Source organism: Phyllobates terribilis, unplaced genomic scaffold, assembly GCF_046119375.1.
Source record: "Phyllobates terribilis strain yellow unplaced genomic scaffold, ASM4611937v1 Scaffold_9__5_contigs__length_417890890, whole genome shotgun sequence".
NCBI lineage: Eukaryota > Metazoa > Chordata > Amphibia > Anura > Dendrobatidae > Phyllobates > Phyllobates terribilis.
In genome coordinates this window covers 74,487,807-74,514,800 of record NW_027362769.1, presented here as the reverse complement: position 1 = coordinate 74,514,800, position 26,994 = coordinate 74,487,807, and the positions used below count along the sequence as shown (strand labels likewise).

Here is a 26,994-nt window from a genome sequence, read left to right as displayed (position 1 = left end):
TACCACCCTGACCTCCACGTCTCTTCTGAGGGGCATTAAAATCGTCTTGTTATACCACTCTGACCTCCACGTCTCTTCTGAGGGGCATTAAAAGCATTTTGTTATACCACTCTGACCTCCATGTCTCTTCTGAGGGGCATTAAAAGTGTCTTGTTATACCACTCTGACCTCCACGTCTCTTCTGAGGGGCATTAAAAGCATTTTGTTATACCACTCTGACCTCCATGTCTCTTCTGAGGGGCATTAAAAGCATCTTGTTATACCACTCTGACCTCCACATCTCTTGTAAGGGGCATTAAAACCGTCTTGTTATACCACTCTGACCTCCACGTCTCTTGTAAGGGGCATTAAAACCGTCTTGTTATACCACTCTGACCTCCACGTCTCTTCTGAGGGGCATTAAAACCGTCTTGTTATACCACTCTGACCTCCACGTCTCTTCTGAGGGGCATTAAAAGCGTCTTGTTAAGCTACTGGGACCTCCACGACTCTTCGAACGGGCATTGCATTTCCTCATAATTTTTGGAAGCTTTTGCTTGGAAGGCATGAGCAAATACTATGGGAGACCCACTCCCCAATAATGGGAATAATGTTTTTAAGATGCTGTACTGTATGGCTCTTGAAAGGGGCATTGCAAGTTGCTCTGTCCTAATTTTTGGAAGCTTTTGCTTGGAAGGCATAAGCAACTACTATGGGAGACCCACTCCCCAATAATGGGACTAATGTTTGTAATATGGTGTACTGCATGGCTCTTGTAAGAGGCATTGCAAGTTGCTCCATCCTAATTTTTGGAAGCTTTTGCTTGGAAGGCATAAGCAACTACTATGGGAGACCCACTCCCCAATAATGGGACTAATGTTTGTAATATGGTGTACTGCATGGCTCTTGTAAGAGGCATTGCAAGTTGCTCCGTCCTAATTTTTGGAAGCTTGTTAAGCTACTGTGACCTCCACGTCTCTTCCAAGGGGCATTAAAACCGTCTTGTTAAACCACTCTGAACTCCACAGCTCTTCCAAGGGGCATTAAAACTGTCTTGTTAAGCTACTGTGACCTCCACGTCTCTTCCACGTGGCATTGATATTGTCTTTTTATTCCACTGCAACCTCCACCACTCCTCCAAGGGGCATTAAAACCGTCTTGTTAAGCTACTGTGACCTCCATGTCTCTTCCATGGGGCATTGATATTGTCTTTTTATTCCACTGCGACCTCCACCACTCTTCCAAGGGGCATTAAAACCGTCTTGTTAAGCTACTGTGACCTCCACGTCTCTTCCAAGGGGCATTGATATTGTCTTTCTATTCCACTGCGACCTCCATCACTCTACCAAGGGGCATTAAAACTGTCTTGTTAAGCTACCGTGACCTCCACGTCTCTTCCAAGGGGCATTAACACCGTCTTGTTAAACCACTCTGAACTCCACAGCTCTTCCAATTGGCATTAAAACCGTCTTGTTAAGCTACTGTGACCTCCACGTCTCTTCAAAGGGGCATTAAAAGCGTCTTCTTAAGCCACTCTGAACTCCACAGCTCTTCCAAGGGGCATTGAAATGTTGTTTTTAATTACCTTACCTCTGATCTCCACGACTCTTCCAACAGGCATTGCATTTCCTCCTAATTTTAGTCAGCTTTTACTTTTCAATGCAAAGGTGAAAACTAAGGGAGACACACTCCCCAATAATGGGTAGAAGGTTTTTAGTACGCTGTAATCCACGGCTGTTTCAAGGGGCATTGCAGTTCCTCATAATTTTTGGAAAGCCTTCCATTCACTGCTTAGGCCAACAGTGCACAGGAGACCCAGTTTCTATAAATGGAAAAAAAGGTTTAGTTAAGGCCCTCTGACCTCCATGTCATTTCCAAGGGGCATTGGAGTGCCTCAAAATTTTTGGTAGGCATTGCACTCACTGTATGCCCTATAACTGTGTAGCCGAACCGCTCTTTTTTTTACAGAAACATATCCTACAAGACATATGTGGTTGACTGGCCTGATATTGATGTGAATGGTCCCTGTTCCTCCTGCTCTTTCTCCTTTGCCACTACATCATCCATCATTTATCACCTGAAGCTTTGTTTTAACGGGAGTCATAGAACGTGGATAGTAGCAGGAAAACATCCAGCAATCCTCGGAGGAGGTAGGATATGCGCAAATACGCTGACCACCTCAGGCCTAGCCGCTACTACATACATGCGCTTGCATTCCTTGAAAACAAAGCAGATGCTAACTTCTATCATCCTCATCATGCTCCTCACCTTGGCACTCTCAGCTCCCATGATGGAGAAGCCAGGGACCACCGGAGGAGTCTGGTTCTCTGGTGGGCTCGTCCAATGCTGCCCTAAAGCAGGCCAGTCAAGAAAAGTGTGTGGGTCGGTAACAGGAGAAATAGGGGCGGCTGGGGACCGTTTATGGACACCCGGCTGCCCCCATACGACTGGGGACCGTGTGTGGACACCCGGCCGCGGGGCGGCTGGGGACCCAGTGTGGACACCCGGCCACCCCCTGGTGGCTGGGGACTGAGCGTGGACACCCGGCCGCTGGGCGGCTGGGGACTGAGTATGAATAAAAGGGCCGCTGACGCAGCCATGACATGGTGGCCGGCGTTAGCCTCCACATGCCTAAAAGGCCCAATTTCAAGTGCAAGCAAGCTAGCAGTATGGTATTGCAGCCTGGGGTGGGTGGGTGGCAGGTTGCACAATTACGCTTGCATTCCAACAAAACAAAGCAGATGCTAACTTCTATCATCATCATGCTCCTCACCTTGGCACTCTCAACTCCCCTGATGGAGAAGCCAGGGCCCACTGGAGGAGTCTGGTTTTCTGGTGGGCTCATCCAATGCGGCCCTAAAGTAGGCCGGGCTAAGAAAAGTCTGTGGGGATGTTCCACGGAGAAATCGGAGTGGCTGGGGACCGTTTATGGACACCCGGCCGCCCCCAGGCGGCTGGGAACCGAGTGTGGACACCCAGCCGCCAGGCGGCTGGGGACTGTGTATGGATACCTCGCTGCCGAAGCAGCCATGAGGTAGTGGCCAGCTTCGGCCTCCTCAAAACTAAAAGGCCCCATTTCAAGCGCAAGCTAGCAGTATGGTATTGCAGCCTGCGGGTGGGTGGGTGGTTGGCTGCATATTTGCGCTTGCATTGCAAGGAATGGGGGTGGTACAATTGAACACTGCCCTGGGACAAGGACTTGCATGGGGATAGTTGCAAGTCTGCATCTTCTGATGCGGCAAGGATCACTTCTGATTGGCACACTTTTAGGCAGTGACCTGGGAGTCAGAGATGCTTCCAGGGGTCTTCCCCATGCTGTCCCCATGTCTTTTCAGCACTGTATGCATGTGTCACACAGCACATGGCCAGATAAGGTTGTAAAATGTTAAAATGACATTTCCCGGTGAATGCATTTGTCACAGTTGAAAGCAGTACAAAAGTGCAAAAACGCATAAAACATGCTACTTGTGAACATAGCCCAAGGTATGGAGGAGTATTTTTGTTTTTGGTTATTTATTTTACCTTATACACAAGTCTTTACCCTGGAAAAGAAATTCCTTAACATATTTCACAGGAAAAAAGTTTCACTTTCGTTTTTGAACATTTTATTATGAGCCTGTAAAAGTGGCTTAATACCTCTGAACACATTGTTGACAACAGTGACCTGGGGGTCAGAAATGCTTCTTGTGGCGTCCCCATGCTGTCCCCATGTCATTTGAACACTGTCACTATCGTTTTGGGCACTTGTTAGGCTTTTAAAAGACTGCTGGGGGTGCATCTCGGAAACATCAAGTCTTGTGAAGAGAAATGGTTCATACCTAACAAAAATAGTTCAGACAAGGACAATCGGTAAACCTGTGACAAGGTTATGGGCAACCAAGCTTCACTGAAGGAAAATCATCAGTATGATCCAATCCCACGGAAAATCTATTATAGCACACATTGCTAAAAAAGTTAAAGGGTTCAGTGAAAACAAGTTATCTTTTCACAGGATAGGTGATGAAAGCTTGTTGATTCGAGGGGGTCTGACTACTGGAACCTGCACGGATTGGCTGAATGGGGAATTTTTATCCCCAGTGGGGTACTGTTATCCCCATTATAATGGAGCCGCTGGAAAACGTTTAGCACTATACTCAGCAGACCCATAGGTAATGGATGGGGCAGCGGTACAACATGCGCACTACAGCACTGTTCTAATGGGGATAAAAGTTCCCTGTTTTGTTGATCGGAGCAAGTCCCAGCAGTCTGACCCCCACTGATCAAAAGGTTATCATCTATCTTATGCCTCTTTCACATGTCCAGATATTTCCGATACTGGAAAAACCAGTACCGGAGATATCCGTGTCCGTGTGTCTGTGTGTCCCTGTGTGGCATACGTGTGGCAACCATGTGCTGCCCTTGTGCCGCATCAGAATCACACATACTGGCACCTGGGAATCAGCGGTACAGTTTGCACTGTTCCCAAGCACCGGGTGCTGCAGGAATCTCTCATCATTGTTCCTTGCTTGAGCAGCAATCAGAGCGAGCATGGGACAATGTTGAGAGTAGTGTTTTTGCTCCCGCTGTCTCCAAGTGTAAAAATAAGAATAAAATAAAAAAAATCATTATACTCACCTGTCCGAAGATTAAATAGTCCAGTGCCCCACGCTGTAATTCATCTGACGGAAAGTTCTTTATCAGCGTTTGTGGTGGCTTGAGTCAACCACACTCGCTGAGGAGCAGAAAATGACTCACCAAAGATGGCAATAAAAGATCCTTTTATTTCAGTTCCAGCATACAGACGTTGTGGCTGGTTCAGGGGTGCGGGGGTGAAAGAAGGACAACAAGGATACATGGGTAGCACGGTGGTTTAGCAGTTAGCACTGTAGCGTTGCATCATTGGGGTTCTGGGTTCAAATCCCACCAAGGACAACATCTGTAAGGAGTTTGTATGTTCTCCCGGTGTTTGCGTGGGTTTCCTCCTGGTTCTCTGGTTTCTCCCACACTCCAAAGTGATAGTGATGAAGATATCTGTAAAGCATTGGGGAATTAATGGTGCTATATAAGTGAGTACAATAAATAAAATATATCAGAGGAGGAATATGTAATATATTTAGAGCCCTTCTGAGACAGAAGTAGACATATGCACTGTCGTGGAAACCCCTCGAGTTAATTTGGGGTGAGAAAGGGTCTCCAGTTCTGCCAGTATTAGCTAAATTAGGAACGATGCCCTAGAGACAAGAACACACACAACCAAAAACTGTCAGTGTGCAAGACTTGTCTGGTCTCAGATACCAAGACTCAAGTTTTTTTACACCCACATGAAAAATGAAAAAGGGGAATGGTTTACTACATTACCTAGAAAGAATATATAAGTTTAATAACAAAGGCCGTAATTCATGGATTCTGCTAAATTCCCTCAAACTAGTCCTATCCAACTTTCAATGCCTTCAGTCTTCAATATTTAAACAAAGCTCAACACCCTGTCTCATTGCTTTTATAAATAAGATATATAAAGCTAATACAGAACACAAAGTTATTAAATATAGATATACAGCTATAAATTGTTTAAATGATAATAAAAGCCAGATATAACATTAACTATAATATATAAATGTTAAACATAACAACGCTGTGAGTAAAACCACATCTCATGTCTCTCCATTCTTCATGGTCATAAATGATGCCCCTATAATGTTAGCTCAAACCATCATTCATTTAGACTATTCAACAAGCGACTGAGGCACTATCAGTGCTATATAGCAATGTATCTATCTCTGTATATGATATTCATAATAATAAACTTTAATGCAAAAACTGAGATAAGTTTAAAGGAGTTGTTTAGCAGGAATAAAAGGTTGCTAGAGATGTTTAAAGGGGTTGTCCACCATTTCTTTTAAAGGTAATATCCACCATTGAACATCAATTCAGGTCCCCCCAGAAAATAAAAATGATGTATTCTTACCTCACAGCGGCGCCCTTCCAATGGTGTCGACAGTGCTGTTGCCAGTGGGTGACGTGAGATTATTGTGTCACATGACTGCTGCAGCCAATCAACAGCTGCTGGCCGGCTGCAGCCATTACTATTTCATCAGAGCAGACATCTGTCCTGACTGAATATTGATGAGCTGCAGCCCTGTTCCCTGCCAGTCTCCTTCTGTTTCTGCTGGGGGATGACACCTGACTGCTCCATCCATCGGAGGTTGCAGTGGTCATGTACATTCCGAGCTGGAAGAGCGAGCAAGAAGACTGTTTCTTCCAGCTCGGATGGCCCCTCACCACTGAAGTGGTCATTGATTGGCCAAGTACATGTGTATATAGGGGGTGGAATGATGTTAGGAGCTTTGGTAATGACAGAATAGTAGTAACTTGCATATATTCTAAACATTTCTATAGATCTTTTTATTTCTTGCTTGACAACCCCTTTCACTTGTAGATTTTAGAAGTATGCAGGGGGGCTGATAAGATTTTCGTTATCACTTTTTCTCCATAACTGGAACTTTGTCCCTGTTGTAGCATGCCTTCTTATAATGCTGTGCACGTCCTGAAGCCCAGTACATCTCACAACAACTGTTCAAGCATTTGGATTTCTTTCTACCAACTCAGCAATGTCAAGTTTTTTTTAAAAATATATAATTTTTTCTTTTCCATTATAACAGGAGAATGCAGAACCAGGACATCTGCTTTTGATTGTTAGAGGAAGCAATTATAAGAGTATAATTTCATTTTATTTTTCTACAAAGCTAAAATGCACCTCCGTCTTTGAACATCATTATATTTTAGGGCCACATATCTGAGCTGATTGATTTTATATTTTTTTTTTACAAAGGCTGGAGCCACATTTTTCCATTTCAGAGCTCCAAATCGTCAGCTTTCATTCAAGTAGCCATAGAGATAAATGATAAGAATATTGCCTGCAAGGGAGAGCTTAGGACTTTATTATATACTCATTTATTAAAGGGTTTGTTCCGTATGGACAAGCCCCTCTGTTAACAAAGATATGTTGATGTCTGCCAACTATTTGCTGCAGTCCTGGAATATACAACCATTAGCGAGCCAGGATAATAGTCCTACATGTACTCCACAATGAGAGGAACTCTTTGCAGGAACTGTGTGCTCTGGCTTATTGTGGGAGTGGTCCTAAGCAGACACGTGCATACGCCCTAGATTGGCTTTTGAAAAATTTACTTAATGTGACATCTCCTTTAAATAGGAACTGCACCTACAAGCTTTAAAGAAGTTGTCCACTACTTTTTCATTGGGCATCAATGTTTGATCGGCCGAGGTCACACACCCTGCAACCCCACCGATCAGCTGTTATCGGTGCCAGCGGCGGCCGACCGGAGGTACTTACTTGCAGTGCTTGGCCATCTAGCGTAGTGGCCGCCGCGGGGTACTGCCCATCTGCCTCCTATTCAATTTGATGGGAGGCGGATGTTCAGTGCCCCGCGGCAACCACTACAGCTAGACGGCCAAGCATGGCAAGTAAGCACCTTTGGCTGGCGGCCGCTGCCGGCACCAATAACAGCTGATCGGCGGGGGTGCCAGGTGCGGGACCCTGGCTGATCAGACATTGATGCCCTATCCATAGGATAAGACATCAATGAAGAAGTAATGGACAACTTCTTTAAATAAATCCATAATGAGGCTGTGTGCCCACGTAGCGTTTTTCAAGCGTTTATGCTGCGGAATTTCCGCAGCGGAAACGCTTGTGAAACGCTAGGTAATCCGCACCCCATGGTCCCCAAGGGGATTCCGCATGTTCTATGCACATGCTGCGGATTTTTCCGCAGCGTTTATGCTGCGTACAAAAATCCGCAGCATGTCATTTAATTTTGCGGAAGCGCAGCGGAACTCCCGCCATTGACTTGCATTGAGACGCATAGAAACCGCGACTGTACATTTTTACAAGCGGCTTCTATGCATCTCTATGTGCGGATGGTACCCAGTTCTGGAGGAGAGGAGACTCTCATCCAGACCTGGGTACCATTGTACCTGTAAAAAAAGAATAAAATAACAAATAAAGTTTATATTCACCTGTCCGGCGGCTTCTCTCTGAATGCCGGCATCGCTTGAGGACCTGCGGTGACGTCACAGTCATGTGGCCGCAGGCCCTTCACCGCTCTGTTTCGCGAGATGCCGGCATCCAGGAGCCAGACAGGAAGCAGCGCTGCAGCCACGCCGGGGCCTCGGGGGTGAGTATAGATTTATTTGTTTTCATTTTTACGGTTCACACTGTATAAATCCATGCCGTTTGCATGGATTTATATAGTGTGACCTAGTTGTCAAGCACTTTCCAAGTGATGCTATCGCCTGGAAAGCGCTTGTCAATCTGCATGCAGAAACGCATGTGAATCCGCATGTGGATCCGCATGTATTCTGCAGGAAAAACGCATGCACAATCTGCATGCGTTTTTTTCTGCCAGGGAGATGCAGAAATGCTGCAGAAATTTTCTGCTTCATTTCTGCATCGTGGGCACATAGCCTGAGGGTGACCATAAGAAACTTTGTAACATACTTATTAGAGAAATTTGATCTCTTTCCACTTATGAGATAACCCCCCCATTCCTGCCTGCTGAACTTATCCATTCACCTTGGAAAATAGCTGAACTCTGTCTTGCTCAAGACAAGACAGGCTGCCAGTATAGTGAGGGATCAGGTTATACAGCGTATTATTCTTTATGGAGAGGGGAGTGAGAGTTGGAGGGAGGAGCAGAGTGCAAAAACAAGCAAGGGAGCCACAGAAAGATCATGCTGAGTCTTCTAACAAGTCTATTATTTCAACCAAGAGATGGATTCACATCTACACTGTTCAATACTGCTGTATAATTTCATCCATGCTGCAGCTGTTTCTATCTGTGCTATGTAATTAAAGAAGAGCAGGAATCCCTCTTTCTGTGTGTACTCTGTACGAGAGAGATCTCAGCAGCTTGTGTGCTCCCATCACAGTCAATTGAAAATTAGAGATAGAGTCCGTAAAGGGGAAAATTGGTAAAAATGCAACTCTTTACATTCTGCAGGGGCTATATAATTTTATATGCCTTAACCCTATGCCCCACCCCCAAGGATCAAGTAAGAAAAGAAGTAAATTGTTTGTGAATGCAGATAAGTTTCCTCCTATGCACTGTTCCAATATATTGTATTATTTATGTCTATGTAGCAATAGTACATATTAGTGACTATAACTCTATAGATTCTGTTTTTAATTTTAGGAAGCGCTGATTATGGCTAGCATGGATCATCCTCACTTAGTTCGCTTACTTGGAGTCTGCCTGAGTCCTACAATTCAACTGGTCACCCAACTGATGCCTCACGGATGTCTTTTGGATTATGTCCATGAACACAAGGATAACATTGGTTCCCAACTCCTTCTTAACTGGTGTGTTCAGATAGCAAAGGTAAGGAATAACTATTTGATAATTATTTATACGTTAAGAAAAGATAAAGGCATTGAAATGTACTCAAGTATATGCTAAAGGCAGTAGTTTTATGTTGGTAAAAGAAGCCTTCAGAACAGAAACCTGATTCCGCCTTTGTATTCAGCATCTGTTTTCTGAATACAGTTTAAAAGATTTTTCTTGTTCACTTGAAGGAAACATTTTTGTTATGCAATAGATAACATTCTGCTATATGTGTCTGATGTGCACCACCTATGAGCTCAAATTAATCAGTAAGCACACAATTTCTTTAAAGTGTCAGGTTGCTGACTGCATAGTACTTTATTTAAACCGAGGCTTATGATCTGATTTTCTTTACAGTTTTTTTTTAAAAGTGGTTGAAAATCATCTTTAAATCTTCCTTTTTCTAAAAAACATAGAATGAGGGTCCCAAGTTTCCTCTTTCTCCTGATTGCATGTCAACAGTAAGGGCAGGTGCAGACGAGTGTATTTTCGGTCCAAGCGCAACAAAACATCGGATCGCACTCAGACCAATGTTAATCTATGCGGCCAGGCGCATGCCAGACTTTTTCCTTGGACCAAGACGGACTACATGCCAGAGTAAGATCCGATATTTGGATCGCACTCGGCCATGCAAGTCAATGAGTCTGTGTAAACCATCAGACTGCACTCGGATGACATCTGAGTGCAGTTCGGTTTCCACAAACTGACACATTGGAGAAGATGGAGACATTTTTTCTTTCCATCTATTCCTCATCCAAGAGAATCAGATCACACTATGATCACACTCAAAGTGTGATTTGCATAATTGACCCGATTCTCTCACATGAGAGAATACATGCCCGTCTATGCCTAGCCTAAGGAGGAGTTTTAATGGGGCGGTGGTGCCCTGCTTCTCTATGCAATGTCTATAGGGGGAACGGAGACAACTTAATAAAATAAGAGAAAGCAAGGATAAGTGGTTGGCTTGGGATCACATTTATAGTAATCATGGGGTCCCAGCGATCATGCAGTTATAAGCTATCTTGTGGATGGGTGGCAAATGTTGTTTTATGGTATAACCCATTTCTGTTAGCAATTTTACCAGTGACAAGCTTATCCATTTGATTCTTGTTGATTGTTTGTGTAGTTGAACGCTTACGTCATCCACTGACGGGCACAGACAGAAGAGGGCCCTTTGTAGACCGATAGCTCATTATGATGCACAATTCCACCTGCTATGGAGGTGAAAGTGGCCTCCCTTACCTCTAGGGCCCCTGTGCGGCTTGACAGGTTGCACCAATAATATGTCCGCCCCTGATGCCATCACCCTGAACTGTATAAGAGGACACTCAGTAAATAGGGTGGGCAGAACCTTAGTGTGCTCTTTTGTAGCATAGAGTAACACGCGGAGCCATCAATGGAAAGTTGTGGTTCTTCATACATAATTAGTACTAGATTCAAAGAGAACTCTCTATCCTAATCATCTTATACCCTTGCTTACCCTACTTTGTCTAAGAATATAGTTTCCGAATGCACAATCTAATGGTGAATATAGTAATAACAATTTTCGAATGTTCAAGATGGCCATACAATAGTCCTTGATTTGACGTAAAGGTCATCGTAAACGAGACCCAAGAAGGATCTGCAAATATCTCTCTATTGTTTGGGAGACATCTTTAGAAACAGTTTAGCATCTGGTAACACTTAATGATCATTGTAATCGGTATTGTAATGTTTGCGTACCGCTCCTAGGCACAACGGGATGAGCGAGTTGAAATTCAGATGGCCCCATTATTGCTGTACTGAAATTAGGCCCCTTCTGAGATTAGAAAGATTATTTTTAGAGATATTAAAATGGAGATTGTGATATAGTTGCTATCTTAATTACATTGTAATAAATAGCAGATAAAGACCCATCTGTTGCCAGACATGAGAGCACTTGTAGCTTGACAGCTGCGGTAGCTCTGCTGAGAGTGTTAGGTCTGCAAAAGGCAGGCTAAGGAGCCTTGAGGTGGGAGATGGTCTGAAATTTCCTTTTCTCATTACGTTACAATAAAGACTGCAAGCTGGGACTTGTTTACAAGTTTAGATCAAATGCAAACAGTGTGACATCTCTGTCTTCTGTGGGATCGGGGCGTCCGGCCCCCACGGTGAAGTCCCGGTGCGTTACTGCCTGTTTCCAGAGAAACCAAAGCTGTGTCTTGGGAAGGGAGCAGGGAAAATACTCTGCGATTCTCAGCGGCGCTTGTAATAAAACAGTGAGTGAGCTAATTAAATATTGATTTTCGAAAGCTACTTATCCAACAACTGCAGTATACACACAATAAATCTAATTCCGCTGTGCTTAACACTAAGTATTTAGACTCTTGTTTTGTGGTAAATTAACCACATTAACTGTTCGCTTCCTAGTAGCAAGACGCACTTGACAAATCTGAAAAACGAAAAGTTGTATTAGAGGAATAAAGATGTGAACTAACAAAAGTACCAGCATTAGTTACCACTAACTCTATCTAGAACTACAAGACCAGCTTATTAAAGGGAATCTGTCACCATGTTTTTGCTACCCCATCTGAGAGCAGCATTATGTTGATTGCAGAGACCCTGATTCCAGCGATGTGTCACTTACTGGGCTGCTTGCTGTAGTTTTCATGACATTCCTGTTCTCTCTGCTGCAAATCTACACGTTCTCTGAATGATGAGCTCTGTATAACCCCGCCCACACCACTGATTGGCAGCTTTCTGTGTACGCTGTGCATAGGCAGAAAGCTTGTAATCAGAGCTCATGAATATAGAGGACTACAGGTTTACTAGTCTTCTAGTGATAATCTCCTGCTGATAAAAAGTGATTTTATCAAAACTACAGCAAGCTGCCCCGAAAGTGACACATCACTGCAATAAGGGTCTCTGTCTCTACATTATTTTGCTGTCAGATTAGGTGGAAAAAACCTAGTTATATATTCCCTTTAAGGTCGGATATCAATTCAACCTCCAGCTTTCCTCAGTCACTGGAACTTCAATGACATAAGGATTATTATACTATAGGTTCGGTATTTTTTTTTATTTAGACATGAATAAGAACGTACATTTAGTAATTTGGCAGTTCAAAAGACACGAATAAGAACTCTTGTTTTCCAAATTAATAAAATGAATGGTAAAAAATCAATGATAAGCATCAGGTTTCTATGACTTGTCGCTGTTCCTCTTTCCAAGTAAGGAGGAAGGGTGGATGTTGGGGAATTAGGTCACTCATTGATCACAGCCAGCCTGCTTTTGAAAGCAAATGGTGCTGATGTCTACTATTAGCTGCTATTAGTTGGCAGACTACATCATACCCTTATGATCCATGGTGGGTGTATGATCATCTGGAACTAAAGTGAGGTCCACTATAATCAGGGTAATGACTGTTTGCTCCTACAATGCTACAATGATTTTCACATATATAGGATGTTAAAGGGGTTGTCCACTACTAGGACAACCCCTTCTCATACCCCATGCTTGGCCCCGAAAGAATAAAAGAGCTTATTCTCACCTCCCGTGTTGGCACCATTCCCTTGGTGTGAGCACTTGCTGTCCCAGGGGTCTCGTGCGGTTGTTGTGACATGTGACCCTGGTGCCCAATCAGCGCTGGCATCACTGTCCCCGCCTTCGGAGAAATCGAACATGGAGAGGGAGTCTGGACTGCAGCTCATCTGACTTCCTCTTCATTTTCATTTCGACAGGAATCGGGGACAGTGACGCCAGCGCTGATTGGGCACCAGGGTCACGTGTCACAACAACACCATGGCAGTGCCGGGGAGAGCGAGTGCCGACACCGCGGGAACGGTGCCGGCACGAGAAGGGAGTATAAGCTTTTTTATTTTATTGGGGCCAAGTCTGGGGTATGTCTGTGACTCCAGATTTGTGAATTCTCAGGGCGCGTAGTGTGCACTGTCAGGATATTCCGGTGCTGGGAGTGGGCGGCCACGTGACTGTAAGTATGTGATTTTCATAAAAGTGGTCACGTGCCGACTAGATGTGCGCGGCATCGCTCAATACAAGTAAATTTAGTGAAGCTGGCCATGTCTAGTCAGAATGGGGCGGACGTATGCAAATCGCATACTTACGCCCACTCCTGACATCAGCACTGGAGAATCCTGACAGTGTGCACTGTCTGCAATCACGGACTAAGAACCGTACATATGTCTAGGTTCAAAATGCGTAGGATTTTTTGCAGGATGTCCTGTTTTTAAACTTGTATGTTTCTCGTATCCTTTAAATGAATCAATAAAGTTCTTTATTTTAACTTGCAAAACTTGGAGAATGAGTGCTGGACAAGATTACTTTTTTTTTTACATGTGTTCTATTATCCTTCCAAATAGGATTTGTTGTCTGTGCACATCTTGAGAGTTTAAAGTATTTTTCATCAGGTGAGCTGAACATTCTTTTTTGTGAATAGTCACATAGAGTGACTGCAGACTTCAGCTCAAAGCCTGGAAAATTCCTTTAAGACCCAATGTTTGATTAGCAGAGAAAATGGCATACCATTACCAGTTATATGATTGATGTGCTGCAGAACACAATATTGAATCCTCTTAAACTTACAAATGAATGAATCCAGTATATTGGCAATTAAATGTATTTGTAAAAGTCTAAATCGGTGTATCCCACATTCTTGAAAATGATACCTGGAAATTGGTGCAAAATATTGATGGCCACTGACCAAGATTCAATTGTTGTAATAAGCAGTATAAAACCTAAATTATAAATGTGGTACTGCATCTCACTATGCTAGGGTGCAACATTTTACCTTTTACTAGTCAATCCCCAAGGGGAAAGACAACTAATTTGTCTAGATATCATTAAGCTAATTATGATATGATAAACAATATCACTAAATGAGCTTTGTCACATTATAAAATTTCTATTGGTAATTAGAGATGAGTGAACCCGAACTTAAAAGTTCGTGGTTCGTACCGGACAATTAGTTTCCAGCGCTAAACGCCAAACATGGACTTCTCCCAGAAGTCCATTGCAGAGAAAGAGAATTTTTTTTTCCAGATTCAAAGTTCAGGTCTCCATTTTTTTCAATGGGTTCCAGTACTGGTTCAAGTTTGGGTACAGGTCTGGTATCCAAACTGAACCTTTGTACTAAAGTTCGGGTCAGGTACCAGAACCCGAACTTCCACAGGTCTGCTCATCCCTATTGGTTATCTTATTAAGCCAGTATCTGCTTCATGATGCACATAGTTTGAGCAGCATGAATCATATAATAGGTGAGGTTTTGTTTTTGCAGATTTTCTGCCCCATTTCAGCACCTATTATGTAAATTAGTTTGTTTACATTTTTTCATTGCATTTTTTTACACTAATTTTATTGGCGTTTTTGACTGAGGATTTTTGGTAGGACACGTTCTAAGTTAAGCTCCTTTGTTTTTGATACTCCTTGGTAATTGGCTTTGACAAACCTTTATTGATACCGTCATGTGCGTTTCTGCAGTGTAAACTCACTAAAAACTGACGTGCGTTTTTCGCCTGCGGACTTTTTGCATCTAATGCAATTCTAAGGGGAAAATCTGCACATAAAACTCTGGGTGCCCGCAAGTGAAATTGACATGTTGCAGATTTCAAAAACGCCTCATCGGTCAGTTTACGTTGAATAAAATACGCAGCGTCAAAAACTAATCTTGGGAACTTAATGTAATTTCTGATGTAGCCGAACTGAATTGGTTATTTAACCCTTTCATTTGTGAATCTTGATATTTTTTCTAAGATCCTATGGAAAACCTCAAATACCACAATGGTGCCATCCGCTCTGCTGCTCCTGTTTCTCTCTACACGAGTCCAGTATGGTATGGCTTTACAGCGAAACATTGCCAAACCTTGCTACACCCTACCTGAAGCACGCGTGACTGTTTTTTAAGTTATGCTAATCACTGCACAAAAAACATTAGGTATTCACCATATGCCAGCACCGCACTGTTCTTTGTGAATATCTGAATATATCTCCTCGGTGCATTGTACGAATGTATTACAGTAACTTCTATAGGGACATTATTTCTAACAGATGAAAGCATCATTTTTTACCAGTTATTTCTGCATACATTGTGCAGTTGTAGTTCCCAATTGAAGTAATGTGAAGTTTAGTTTGTTTTTCCTGTTTTACATGGAACGTGGATTTGTGCCTGGCATGGTATATACCTGCCAGCGGCAGTCATTGCAGCTTACAGTAAGCACCACCATTAACTAGAGATCATGCACATGTGATTTTAGGGAGATCAGTCTCCTGCTGTGTGCAGTATGAAACCTTAACATGGTAGGATATGTACCCAAAGATATAATTATATTTATTAGATAAACTGCAGGGAGGCTAGAGGGTATCCTTCCGTGCCCTCTCCGCGGCTGCCCACCACCTGTAATGCTGGGTTAATTAGTGCTGTCAGTGTAGACATGTCTGTGATATTTCTCCGCATGTTTGTCCTTCAGATACACCGTATAAAGCCTCTGCTCTATTTTGCTCTACCTTTGCTATTCCAAATCTGCAGGGACTGATTTAAAACTTTAGAAAAAGCATTTGTAATATATTACAGATTTATTATTTATTTATTATTTATTGCTTTAGAAATTTTGTGTCATAACTTTTTGTTCCATCAATACTTGCGAGATGTGCTTTTGTCACATAGTCAGGGCCGGCTCCAGGTTTTTGTGGTCCCTGGGCGAAAGGGTCTCAGTGGGCCCCTTTAACACATACCACGATTCATGATGCACAGATATGGCAGAGAAATATATATATAGTACAATGCTGAAGATTTTACTTCTTACATTACATGAGTGATATCTATTGTAAATTCTACAATAGCTCAGAAATCCTCACAGCGCACTGTGCAGACTGGACAGTATAGTCCTCCATACAGTATTATGGGCCCCATATATTGCTCCATGAAGAATACTGGTCCCCATATAACGCTCCATACAGGATACTGGTCCCCATATAACGCTCCATACAGGATACTGGTCCCCATATAACGCTCCATGCAGGATACTGGTCCCCATATAATGCTCCATACAGGATACTGGCTCCCGTATAACGCTCCATAGAGGGTACTGGCCCCCTTATAATGCTCTATACAGAATACTGGCCCCATGCAGGATGTCACCCCCCCCTTATAATGCCCCATGCAGGATGTCACCTCCCCCCCCCATATAATGCCCCATGCGGGATGTCACCTCTCCCCCCCCATATAATGCCCCAAGCAGGATGTCACCTCTCCCCCCCATATAATGCCCCATGCAGGATGTCACCCGCCCATATAATGCCCCATGCAGGATGTTGACGCGCCCCCTGGGCCGTGGGGTACTCAGCAGCCGGGCCTCTGGTTGCTGGGGGATATCACGGTAGCTGGCCCGGTCCGTGACCCAGGGCGGTCAGTAAAAGGGGGGATATTATATGGGATTTGGAAAGTTTGTGATGCCACCTGTGGAATGCAGCTAAGGGGGCCGCCGATGCGGAGCAGTCCTCTGGAGCTGGTGTTACGGCAGCAGGGATGGTGTGGCTCTCCACAGGTAGAGCTAGCTCCAGGGCAGCGTGGGGTGTAATGGATGGTGGTGCAGGGGAGAGACGGCAGGACGGTCCCGGAGGAAAGACAGACACTCACATGGGGGTAAGCTTCAGTACCTTTACTGGTGATGCTGCAGGCACGGTCCAGGGTACTCCAGGCGAAGGGCGCACTTTTGGACTCTCCCCAGTGAGCGGGTATAGGGCCTCCTGATCCGTGGCTTTATTCTCTAAGCTTCTGACCTGCCTGGAGCTAGGCCTATCTTGGTTACTGTCTCTCTTTGCACCTGCTGACCTGGTGGTAGGGCCTTCTCTTTGGAGATCACTCTCCCTGGACGCTGGGGCCTCCGTGACTCCTAGCCCTGATACTGTAGTCAGCGTTTGGTGAACCTGGGACCTGTAGTCCTCCAGGGGTTCCAGTGGTTCTTACTGGGTGTAAAGGATCCCTGTAGGCGCGGACCCGGTGTCCGGTATATATATTGGGGTGAGCCTGGTATGCTCCTCTGCCCCCTCGCTACTTCTTCCTTCTCCTTCTCCTTCTCCTCTCGCCTTCGGCCCACTCAAGGCCCTCACTAAACCTTCACATGTGCTGTAGGCCTTGGCTCGCCTAAGCACAGCAGCCAGCTTGCTGCTCTCTTCACTGCTCTCTGAGCGTCAGCACGCTCTCTGCTCAACTCAGAGCTGTGTTCCTCTCTGTCTCTGAACACTGACTGATCTGCCTGGCTCCACCCTCCCTATATATATATCCCTAAATGGCTCCCTCTGCTGGTCTGAGGTGGTAGGGTGGAGGTGCGTGAATGTGCAAGGGCCTCTTGTGGAGAAGTCCATCCATGCACCCTTCTGGGTTCTGTGGCACCAATGCGCAGCAGGGCGCCACATTCCCCCCTAGTAAATCTCAGTACTCCTGGACTGAAGCATTTTTTTCAAAAACAGGTTAACAAATAACAACTTTTCTTCCTTTTATGGGAGGCACTTTGCTTGAACGTTACAGATAACAAAAACTTAATAAATAATCAATATATATAGTTACAGTTTTTGAGCAATTGTCAGTGAGTCCCCTAACAGGGTGTCCATTTCACTGCAAAGTACAAGGCAGCTTGAGGGACCTGTCCTTAAACCCTTCACGTAGGCCCTGGGCGTGGCTGCAGGGCGTAGGTGATCCGATGTTGGACCACAAGTCTTGCCACGCCAGACAGGTTTTTCTTCAGTGGTTACCTAAAAGGGGCACTCCAGGGAGTGCAATATGTACAAGTAAACAGTTTTTGGGCTGCACACAGTCCTCAGCCACAGAGTCCTTTATATATACCCTTACGGGTAACGAAATGCAACAAGAAAAGTGTCCAAGTCGCCTAAATTGTCCATTGTAAGGCAAAAATAAGTCAATAAATACACACATGAAAATTACACAAGAATAACATACCCCAAGGGGCAACTATTTATACTATCAGAGTTTCTCTATTTTCTCCCTATACCTGACAGGGGTCTGACCTTGCGTGCTACGTGTCGACCTACGTAGTATTGGGATGCGTGTGGTACTGGTGCTTGTACTACCTCCCATTCTGTCAGTTCTAGGTGTGGAGGGACTGCAGGACTGCCTTAACCTCTCTACGGGACTGGCAAGTGTACCATTGGCTGGGCCTTCTTGCTCTGCTCCAACATGGGATCCTTCTTCCGGGGATTCTTCCTGAGCAGGCTCTTCTGGGGCACCTACAGGTTCTACTTGCTGTGGAGGATCTTCTGGCTGTTGGTAGAAGTGGATCACAGGTATTATCACTGCTCCTCCTAGTTGGGGCCAATCTGCTGGGAAATCTCCTAATTCAGTATGTATTACTGCTTCTTTAGGCTCCTCCGGTACGATGAGAGGCACTTCTTCCTGGGGCTTTAGCAGACCTGGACACAACTTCAGATGGTCTCTAGATACCGTTGCAGTCATTCTTCCTCCGTCCTTGGTAATTAAAAAGGTCTTCCTGTTATCAAATCTTGTATTTAACACAGTGTAGGGTTCCCTCTCCCACTGGTCATCAAGTTTGTGGTTTCTTCTTTTTCTCTTTAGCACAACTTCTCCAGGTGTAAAGGGTTGTACTGTGCTACCTGCTTGTCTCTTACCCTATTCAGACTGTCTTCGACACAGGCTTGTACTCTCCTGTACTGTTCCTGTCGCATCGTGTCCCAGTCTTCAGTGGACATATCTGCTTCGGGTTCTACTACACCAAGCTCCAGGTCCATGGGCAACTTTCTGGGTCTTGCTCGCATGAGATATGCTGGAGTACAATTCGTGGAACTCACAGGTATGTGGTTGTACAGATCTACCAGGTCAGGCAGCTTGTCTGGCCACTGGTTTCTTTCTTCTAGCGGTAAGGTCTTCAACAGATCGATGACAATGTTATTCATCTTTTCACATAACCCATTGGTTTGGGGGTGGTACTGTGTAGTCCGGATCTTCTTACACCCGTACAGATGGCAAAACTCCTTGAACAATTCGGCTTTGAAGGCAGTGCCTTGATCTGTCAGCACCTGCTCCGGGTATCCATGGGGCCTGCAGAAGTATGCCTGAAACGTCTTCGCCGCAGTTTCTGCCATCAGATCCTTGATGGGGGCGACCACCAGGAACCTGGAGTAGTGATCCACCATGGTCAGGGCATAGGAATACCCTGACCTGCTGGGTGACAGCTTGATATGATCCAGGGCCACGATCTCCAAGGGTTGAGTTGTCTTGATGGGTTGCAGGGGTGCCTTCTGGCTGCTGTAGTCTTTTCATCTGAGGCTACAGGGTCCACAATCCCGGCACCATCTCTCTATGGAACTGCGCATTCCAACCCAATAAAACCGACCTTTCAGCAGGGTTTCTAGCTTCATCCAGCCAAAGTGCTCCGCTTGATCATGATAGGCCTCCAACACCATCTGGATGTCCGTCCTAAGCACTACAATCTGCCATACCATCTCATGGGTCCTCGGGTTGACGTACCTTCGGCACAGCTTCTCTCCATAGATGAACAGCCGGCTTCTCTCATTCCACAGTTGCTTGGCTTGTGGAGAAGCGTCCTTCTCCAGGGAGGAACCTTCCTGGGTTATCAGTTCTTTGATATGGCTGACAACCAGGTCGCTGTCCTGGGTCTCCTTCCAACTGTGATGAGGTAACGGGTTTAGTGTCTTACCGCAAGGCCTCCTGGAGGCTCGTTGCTCGTGGACCATTCCATTACGGTGGAAGGCAGGTAGCTCAATCTCCTCCAGGTCATCCACTTCTTCTTCATTGTCCGACTGGTGAGGCATCCTGGACAGGGCATCGGCGTTGGCATTCTTGCGGCCTGCCCGGTACTTAATGGTGAACTGGTAGTTTGACAGCCGAGCCATCCATCATTGTTCCGTGGCTCCTAACTTGGCTGTTTCCAGATGAGTCAAGGGGTTATTATCAGTGTAGGCAGTGAACTTACTGGAGGCTAGGTAGTGCTTGAACCGCTCGGTGATGGCCCAGACCAGGGCCAGGAACTCCAACTTGAAGCTGCTGTAGTTCTCTGATTTCCTCTCGGTCGGGCGGAGCTTCCTGCTTGCATAGGCGATCACCTTCTCTCGGCCATTCTGCTTCTGACTTAACACAGCTCCTAATCCCTCGTTGCTGGCATCAGTGTACAGCAGGAACGGTTGGCTGTAGTCAGGGTAGGCTAGGATCTCTTCACCGGTCAGGATCTCCTTCATCACCTCAAAGGATTCAGCTTGCTCCTTACCCCACTGGAACGGGGGGTTTCTGCCTCTCCCGGACTGTCCTACCAGGAGATCTTGCAAAGGCGCCGCTTTCTTGGTATAGTCCTTCACAAACCTCCGGTAATACCCGACTAGTCCCAGGAACTGACGTACCTCCTTGAAGCTCTTCGGCTCCGGCCATTTCTGGATGGCAGTGACCTTCTCCGGGTCTGGTGCTACTCCTTCTGGACTGACGATGTGCCCCAGGTACTGTACCTTTCGCTTGAGCAGGTGGCACTTGGAGGGCTTCAGCTTCATCCCATACCGGAACAGCGACTCAAATACCTCTGCCAGGTGCTTCAAATGGTCCTCGTACGTTTTGGAGTACACTATCACGTCATCCAGGTATAGCAGTACTGTCTCGAAGTTGCGGTGTCCCAGGCAGCACTCCATCAATCTCTGGAACATTCCGGGGGCGTTGCAGAGTCCGAACGGCATACTGTTGAACTCGCAGAGTCCCATTGGGGTAGTAAAGGCCGTCTTCTTCCGATCCTCCTCAGCAACAGCTACTTGCCAGTACCCACTAGTGAAGTCAAGGGTGGAGAAGTATTTTGCAGACTTTAATGCAGCCAGGGATTCCTCTATACGGGGCAAAGGGTATGCATCTTTGTGTGTTATGCGATTTACCTGTCTGTAATTTACACACATTCTCATGCTTCCATCCTTTTTCCTGACTAGGACCAGGGGAGCTGCCCAGGGACTACAGCTATCCCTTACTACCCCTGCCTTCTTCATGTCGTGCAACATCTCCTTCGCCTTCAGGTAGTGTGCTGGTCGTATGGGCCTGTAACGTTCTTTGATGGGTGGATGGTCACCTGTGGGTATATGGTGTTGTACCCCTTAAAGGCTCCCAAAGTCAAGTGGGTGTTTACTGAATACCTGCTCGTATTCCTGAACCACCCGGCGTACACCCTGTTTCTGATGGGCAGGAGTGGTGTCTGTCCCAACATGGAGCTGTTGACACCAATCCTCCACCTGGGTTCTCGGGTCATTATCCTCCACTTCGTCTGGTGAGGTTAAGGACTACGCCATGTGTATCGAGTTATCTACTGTGTACAGTTTGGCAACAGTGGTGTAGCGTGGTAATCTAACCTCGTCCTCCCCATAGTTTAGGAGGCGTATGGGCACCCTCCCATTGCGTACATTCACTACCCCTCTGGCAGTCAAGAGTGTAGGTCTATGCTCCGAGCTAAGGGGCTCTACTACCACCCTGTAGCTCCGTCCTTTGAGACCTATTGCTGCTCTACACCAAATCAGCATCTCACTCATCGGGGGGATCACAATGGGTATCGGATCTGTCACCCGTACATTACCAATTTCACCACCTGTTAGCTTTACCTGTTGCTGGTACATAAGGGCTCAGATCTCTTTCTGGAGCACCCTCCTCTGCCCTGGTTTGGCAGTGTCGGCCATCTGTTGGAGCAAAAACAACACTTCTCCCAAACAGTTACCGACAATATTTGTGCCAAGTACCACATACAAGTCTGTATCATCAGGATTAGTCTCTACTACAATTAGTCCCTGGTCCTTCAGTTCCACTCTTCCCACCTTTACTGCCACATCCTTAACCCCGACTAGGTTAAGGGGAAGGCCATTGGAGGCATACACGGAAAGGTTTGGAGCTGGCGGGTGAATTTCTTCTATGGACCAGAACCTTTTGTAGAGGACATCTGGCTTGATGGTTACCTGAGATCCAGTGTCCAGCAGGGCAGGTGTCGCGATGCCGTCCAGCACAATGGACAGGAAAGGTCTTCCTCCCACGAACCGATGGTACCAGTTTGATGGGCCTGCTTGATTTACTCCTGGGTGTCGGCCCTCGGCCCCAGGGTTTGCTCGTTTAAAGGACAGTTCCGCACTGTGTGGCCTGCCTTCTGGCAGCGGTAGCAGATGAATTCTCCTGGAGGGTGACGTTGGTCGTTGGTCCTCCCACGGGGTGGCGTTGTCCTCCTCCGGGCACTGCGTTGTCCTCCTACGGGGTGGCGTTGTCCTTCCTCTTCTTCTCATCCAGGGGACATCCTCAGGGCTGTCGGCGAGTAGTACTCTTCCTTCCGGCTCGGGCTCCTCCGGTAGCTGCAGGGTGCTCAGGACAGTGGCCAGGGTTTTACTTAACTGGCGCACTTCAGAGCGTAGGCTGTCCAACTCGCTAGGAGGCACTGTTTGCATCTTTGTTTCAGCCGTTAATGAAGAAGCAGTGGGTGCTGTAGGCACTGGGGTGGCCCCACCCTGGTAACGCTGGATAGCAGTATCTGATGTTTCCAGGGGTTGCAGACCCTTTATAGCCATGTCCTTAAGGGTGTCAAAGGTGGCATCTGGATGATCTAGGGCCAACCACCGTACAGTTCTGCTCTCTTCCTGGGACCTCAACCCCCGGATGAACTGTTCCATCAGCATTTTATTTTCATTCTGTATGCTGGCTGGACTAACCTGTTTCAGGGTCCGCAGGGCTTCCTGTAAGTGCCAGGCATAGTCCCGGACACTGTCCTCAGGTTTCTGGACACAGTGGTAGAACCTCATCCGGAGATCTGTCTCAGTGTGGTTTTCAAACACAGTTTGCAGTCTCTTAAAGATGATGGATACCGATTCCTGGTCTGCGCCTGGCCAGGTTTCAACTTCCTGCTCTGCGGCACCAGTCAATTGTCCCAACACGACAGCAGCTCTCTGTTTGCCAGTCAAAGAATACATATGTAGCACACCGCATATTTTTCTCTTGAATCCGGACAGGGTGTCCGGTTTGCCATTATATTGGGGAAGCCATTTTGCTCCAGGGATATACGGCAGGGCCATGGGTATCAACGGGGTCACAACCCCTGCTGGTGGAGCGTCCGCTCCGGCCTGTGCAGCGCTGGGCGCAAGTTGGGCATCAGGAGCGTTAACCGGTGCTCCAGCGGCTTGCTGGTCATCGGCCATGGATGCACCCCCCTAGTGAACCGGGGCCTACCTTCTTCACTTTCTTTAACAGATAGGCAGCAGCTCCTCAGGCAATGGTCTTCTTCCAGAACCTTGCGTCGCTCGCGTCTGACGTCAGAGCGTCCTCTGGGCTCCTTCCAGGACCTGACGCTTCCTGGTTCGATGTCAGGGGCGGGGTGTGTCTTAGGCTTCGCAAGCTTTAGCAGTTACGCTTCCCAGGTTCCCGCGGTTACGCCCCTCTTCTTCCCGCGCTGCAGCACGATAATCGCGGCGATCCTCACCACAGTTTAACACACAGTTCTGTTCAATAAAGGCGCACAGTACCCTGTGGCAGCGGGCACGCAATTCTGTTTGTGACGCCAAAACATGACGCGCCCCCTGGGCCTTGGGGTACTCGGCTGCCGGGACTCTGGTTGCTGGGGGATATCACGGTAGCTGGCCCGGTCCGTGACCCAGGGCGGTCAGTAAAAGGGGGGATATTATATGGGATTTGGAAAGTTCGTGACGCCACCTGTGGAATGCGGCTAAGGGGGCCGCCGATGCGGAGCAGTCCTCTGGAGCTGGTGTTACGGCAGCAGGGATGGTGTGACTCTCCACAGGTAGAGCTAGCTCCAGGGCAGCGTGGGGTGTAATGGATGGTGGTGCACTGGAGAGATGGCAGGACGGTCCCGGAGGAAAGACGGACACTCACATGGGGGTAAGCTTCAGTACCTTTACTGGTGATTCTGCAGGCACGGTCCAGGGTACTCCAGGCGAAGGGCGCACTTTTGGACTCTCCCCAGTGAGCGGGTATAGGGCCTCCTGATCCGTGGCTTTATTCTCTAAGCTTCTGACCTGCCTGGAGCTAGGCCTAGCTTGGTTACTGTCTCTCTTTGCACCTGCTAACCTGGTGGTGGGGCCTTCTCTTTGGAGATCACTCTCCCTGGATGCTGGGGCCTCCGTGACTCCTAGCCCTGGTACTGTAGTCAGCGTTTGGTGAACCTGGGACCTGTAGTCCTCCAGGGGTTCCGGTGGTTCCTATTGGGTGTAAAAGATCCCTGTAGGTGCGGACCCGGTGTCCGGTATGTATATTGGGGTGAGCCTGGTATGCTCCTCTGCCCCCTCGCTACTTCTTCCTTCTCCTCTCGCCTTCGGCCCACTCAAGGCCCTCACTAAGCCTTCACACGTGCTGTAGGCCTTGGCTCGCCTAAGCAAAGCAGCCAGCTTGCTGCTCTCTTCACTGCTCTCGTAGCGTCAGCACACTCTCTGCTCAACTCAGAGCTGTGTTCCTCTCTGTCTCTGAACACTGACTGATCTGCCTGGCTCCACCCTCCCTATATATATCCCTAACGGGCTCCCTCTGCTGGTCTGAGGTGGTAGGGTGGAGATGTGTGAATGTGCAAGGGCCTCTTGTGGAGAAGTCCATCCATGCACCCTTCTGGGTTCTGTGGCACCAATGCGCAGCAGGGCGCTACAATGTCACCCCCCCATATAATGCCCCATGCAGGATGTCACCCCCTCCTATATGATGCCCCATGCAGGGTGTCACTTGCCCCCCCCATATAATGCCCCATGCAGGATGTCACTTGTTCCCCCCCACCATATAATGCCCCATGCCTCCATACATATATATAAAAAAAATCAATTACTCGCCTCACTTCTCACCTGCTGCCGCTGCTCCGGACTCCTCACCTGCGCCAGCGTCTTACCGCTCTGCGCTGCCTGTGATGACTCAGGAGAGAGCGCGGTGTAAAGACATCACCGCGCCCTCTGACCTGAGACGTCACAGTGCAATAGCCGGGGAAGAGACTGGAGCTGCTGCGGAGGCACGGGGAGAGGTAAGTATTGTGCCGGGGCACTGAGCAAGCGGGGGGGGGGGGAGCGGGCGCTGACACCGGCACCGCACTGCTCACGGGTCCCATAGCGCGTTGGGGTGCCCGACGGTGAGTGGGCCCCCCTCGCCTGCTCAGGGCCCCGGCACTTGCCAGGGTGCTGACGCCTGCCCTGCACATAATGTATGGAAATTATGAAATAAAAATGCAATTCTGCTGTATTTTTGGGGGGGATTTTGTGTTTACGGCATTCATTGTGAGGTGACATGATTCCTCAGGACAGTGTGATTATTGCAATATCAAACTTATAGTTTTTTAAGGATTTTAGTGGCTTCAAAAAATTGTGAACTTTGTAAAAAAAATAATTGTTTTTCTTACCATTTTCCAAAGCCCATAATTTTTAAGTTTTTTGTTAATTTTGCATCAGTGGAACTGCATAAGGGAATAATTTTTGCATGCTTAGCTGTAGTTTTGTTGGTACCAATCTTAGGTGCATGCAACATTTTGATCTTTTTGTACTAATTGATCACGGTGGCTCAGTGGTTAGCACTGCAGCTTTGCAGTCCTGGGGTCCTGGGTTCAAATTCCACCAAGGACATCATCTGCAAGGAGTTTGCATGAGTTTCCTCTGGTTTCCTCCCACACTCCAAAAACATATTGTTAGGCAATCTCGATTGTGAGCCCCAATGGGGAGAGTGATGATAATGTCTGTAAAGTGCTGCAGAATATGTTGGCGCTATATAAGCAATGAATAAAATAAATCTCTTTGTACCACATTGTTTAGGGAAATACAACAGATAAAAACAGCAATTCTAGTACTTTGATCATTTTTTATCTTTACAGCGTCTACTTCATGGGTTAAGTGATTTTATATTTTGATAGATAGCACTTTTACAGACACTTTGATAGCATATTTGATTATTTAATTTTTTTAGCTTATTTATGATATTTTTTGAGTGATACTGTTGAGCGCTCCAAAGCTACATATGGGGACTCTACGCCTCTGTCTTTATGAACTTACAGTCTGTTGGTAACCCATCCTATTGATGACTAAAGTTGACCACTATAACATTAGGAACTGTCCAGGGAGACTGGTACCTCACCACAACATTTCTCTGTCTCCATTTTGTTCGCTCTCCTTCATCTGTATTGTCCCTCATCACCATTCTGGATGTGCCCATATTCATGGAAACAGCAGCAACATTGTATCTCGGTATAAAACTCCAAATAAAATTGCCATGATTGGGAAGTATAAGCCTAACCTGTGCCGGACGTGCTTGGAGGAGGAGGGGGACTTTATTCCATGGAACTAGACCATCTCTAGATGCAATTTGATCTGTTGGGCTGATTTTTCTGCCCAATTCTTTTGACTCTTCCCGGAAAAGCATAGGAGATTTCCAACAAAGTTTTTCTTGCAACTGGTCATGAAAACATCCGTACTCATCCTGCAAATCTCCAATTCGTTATCTCAACTAGAGATGAGCGAACACTAAGAGTTCGGAGTTCGTACTGGACAGTTAGTTTCTCCCAGAAGTACGTTCAGAGTTCCGGGGGAAGTCCATGAGAGAGAGATTTTCCAGCTCAAAAGTTGGAATCCTCATTGTTTTCAAAGGGGTTCGGGTTTTGGTTCAAGTTCGGGTACAGTTTTGGTACCTGAACCAAACTTTGGA

At 46.5% G+C, this 26,994-nt stretch overlaps 1 protein-coding gene across 2 annotated transcripts in view; it reads left to right on the top strand.

The window, feature by feature from the left end:
* The window catches only part of ERBB4 (erb-b2 receptor tyrosine kinase 4), a 1,557,095-nt gene that overhangs the window by 1,286,425 nt on the left and 243,676 nt on the right, over positions 1-26,994 (top strand). For both annotated transcript variants that reach the window (XM_073646618.1, XM_073646617.1), the window contains exon 20: positions 9,171-9,356. In XM_073646618.1, the coding sequence (XP_073502719.1) occupies positions 9,171-9,356 (186 nt within the window). The remainder of the gene's footprint in view (positions 1-9,170; positions 9,357-26,994) is intronic.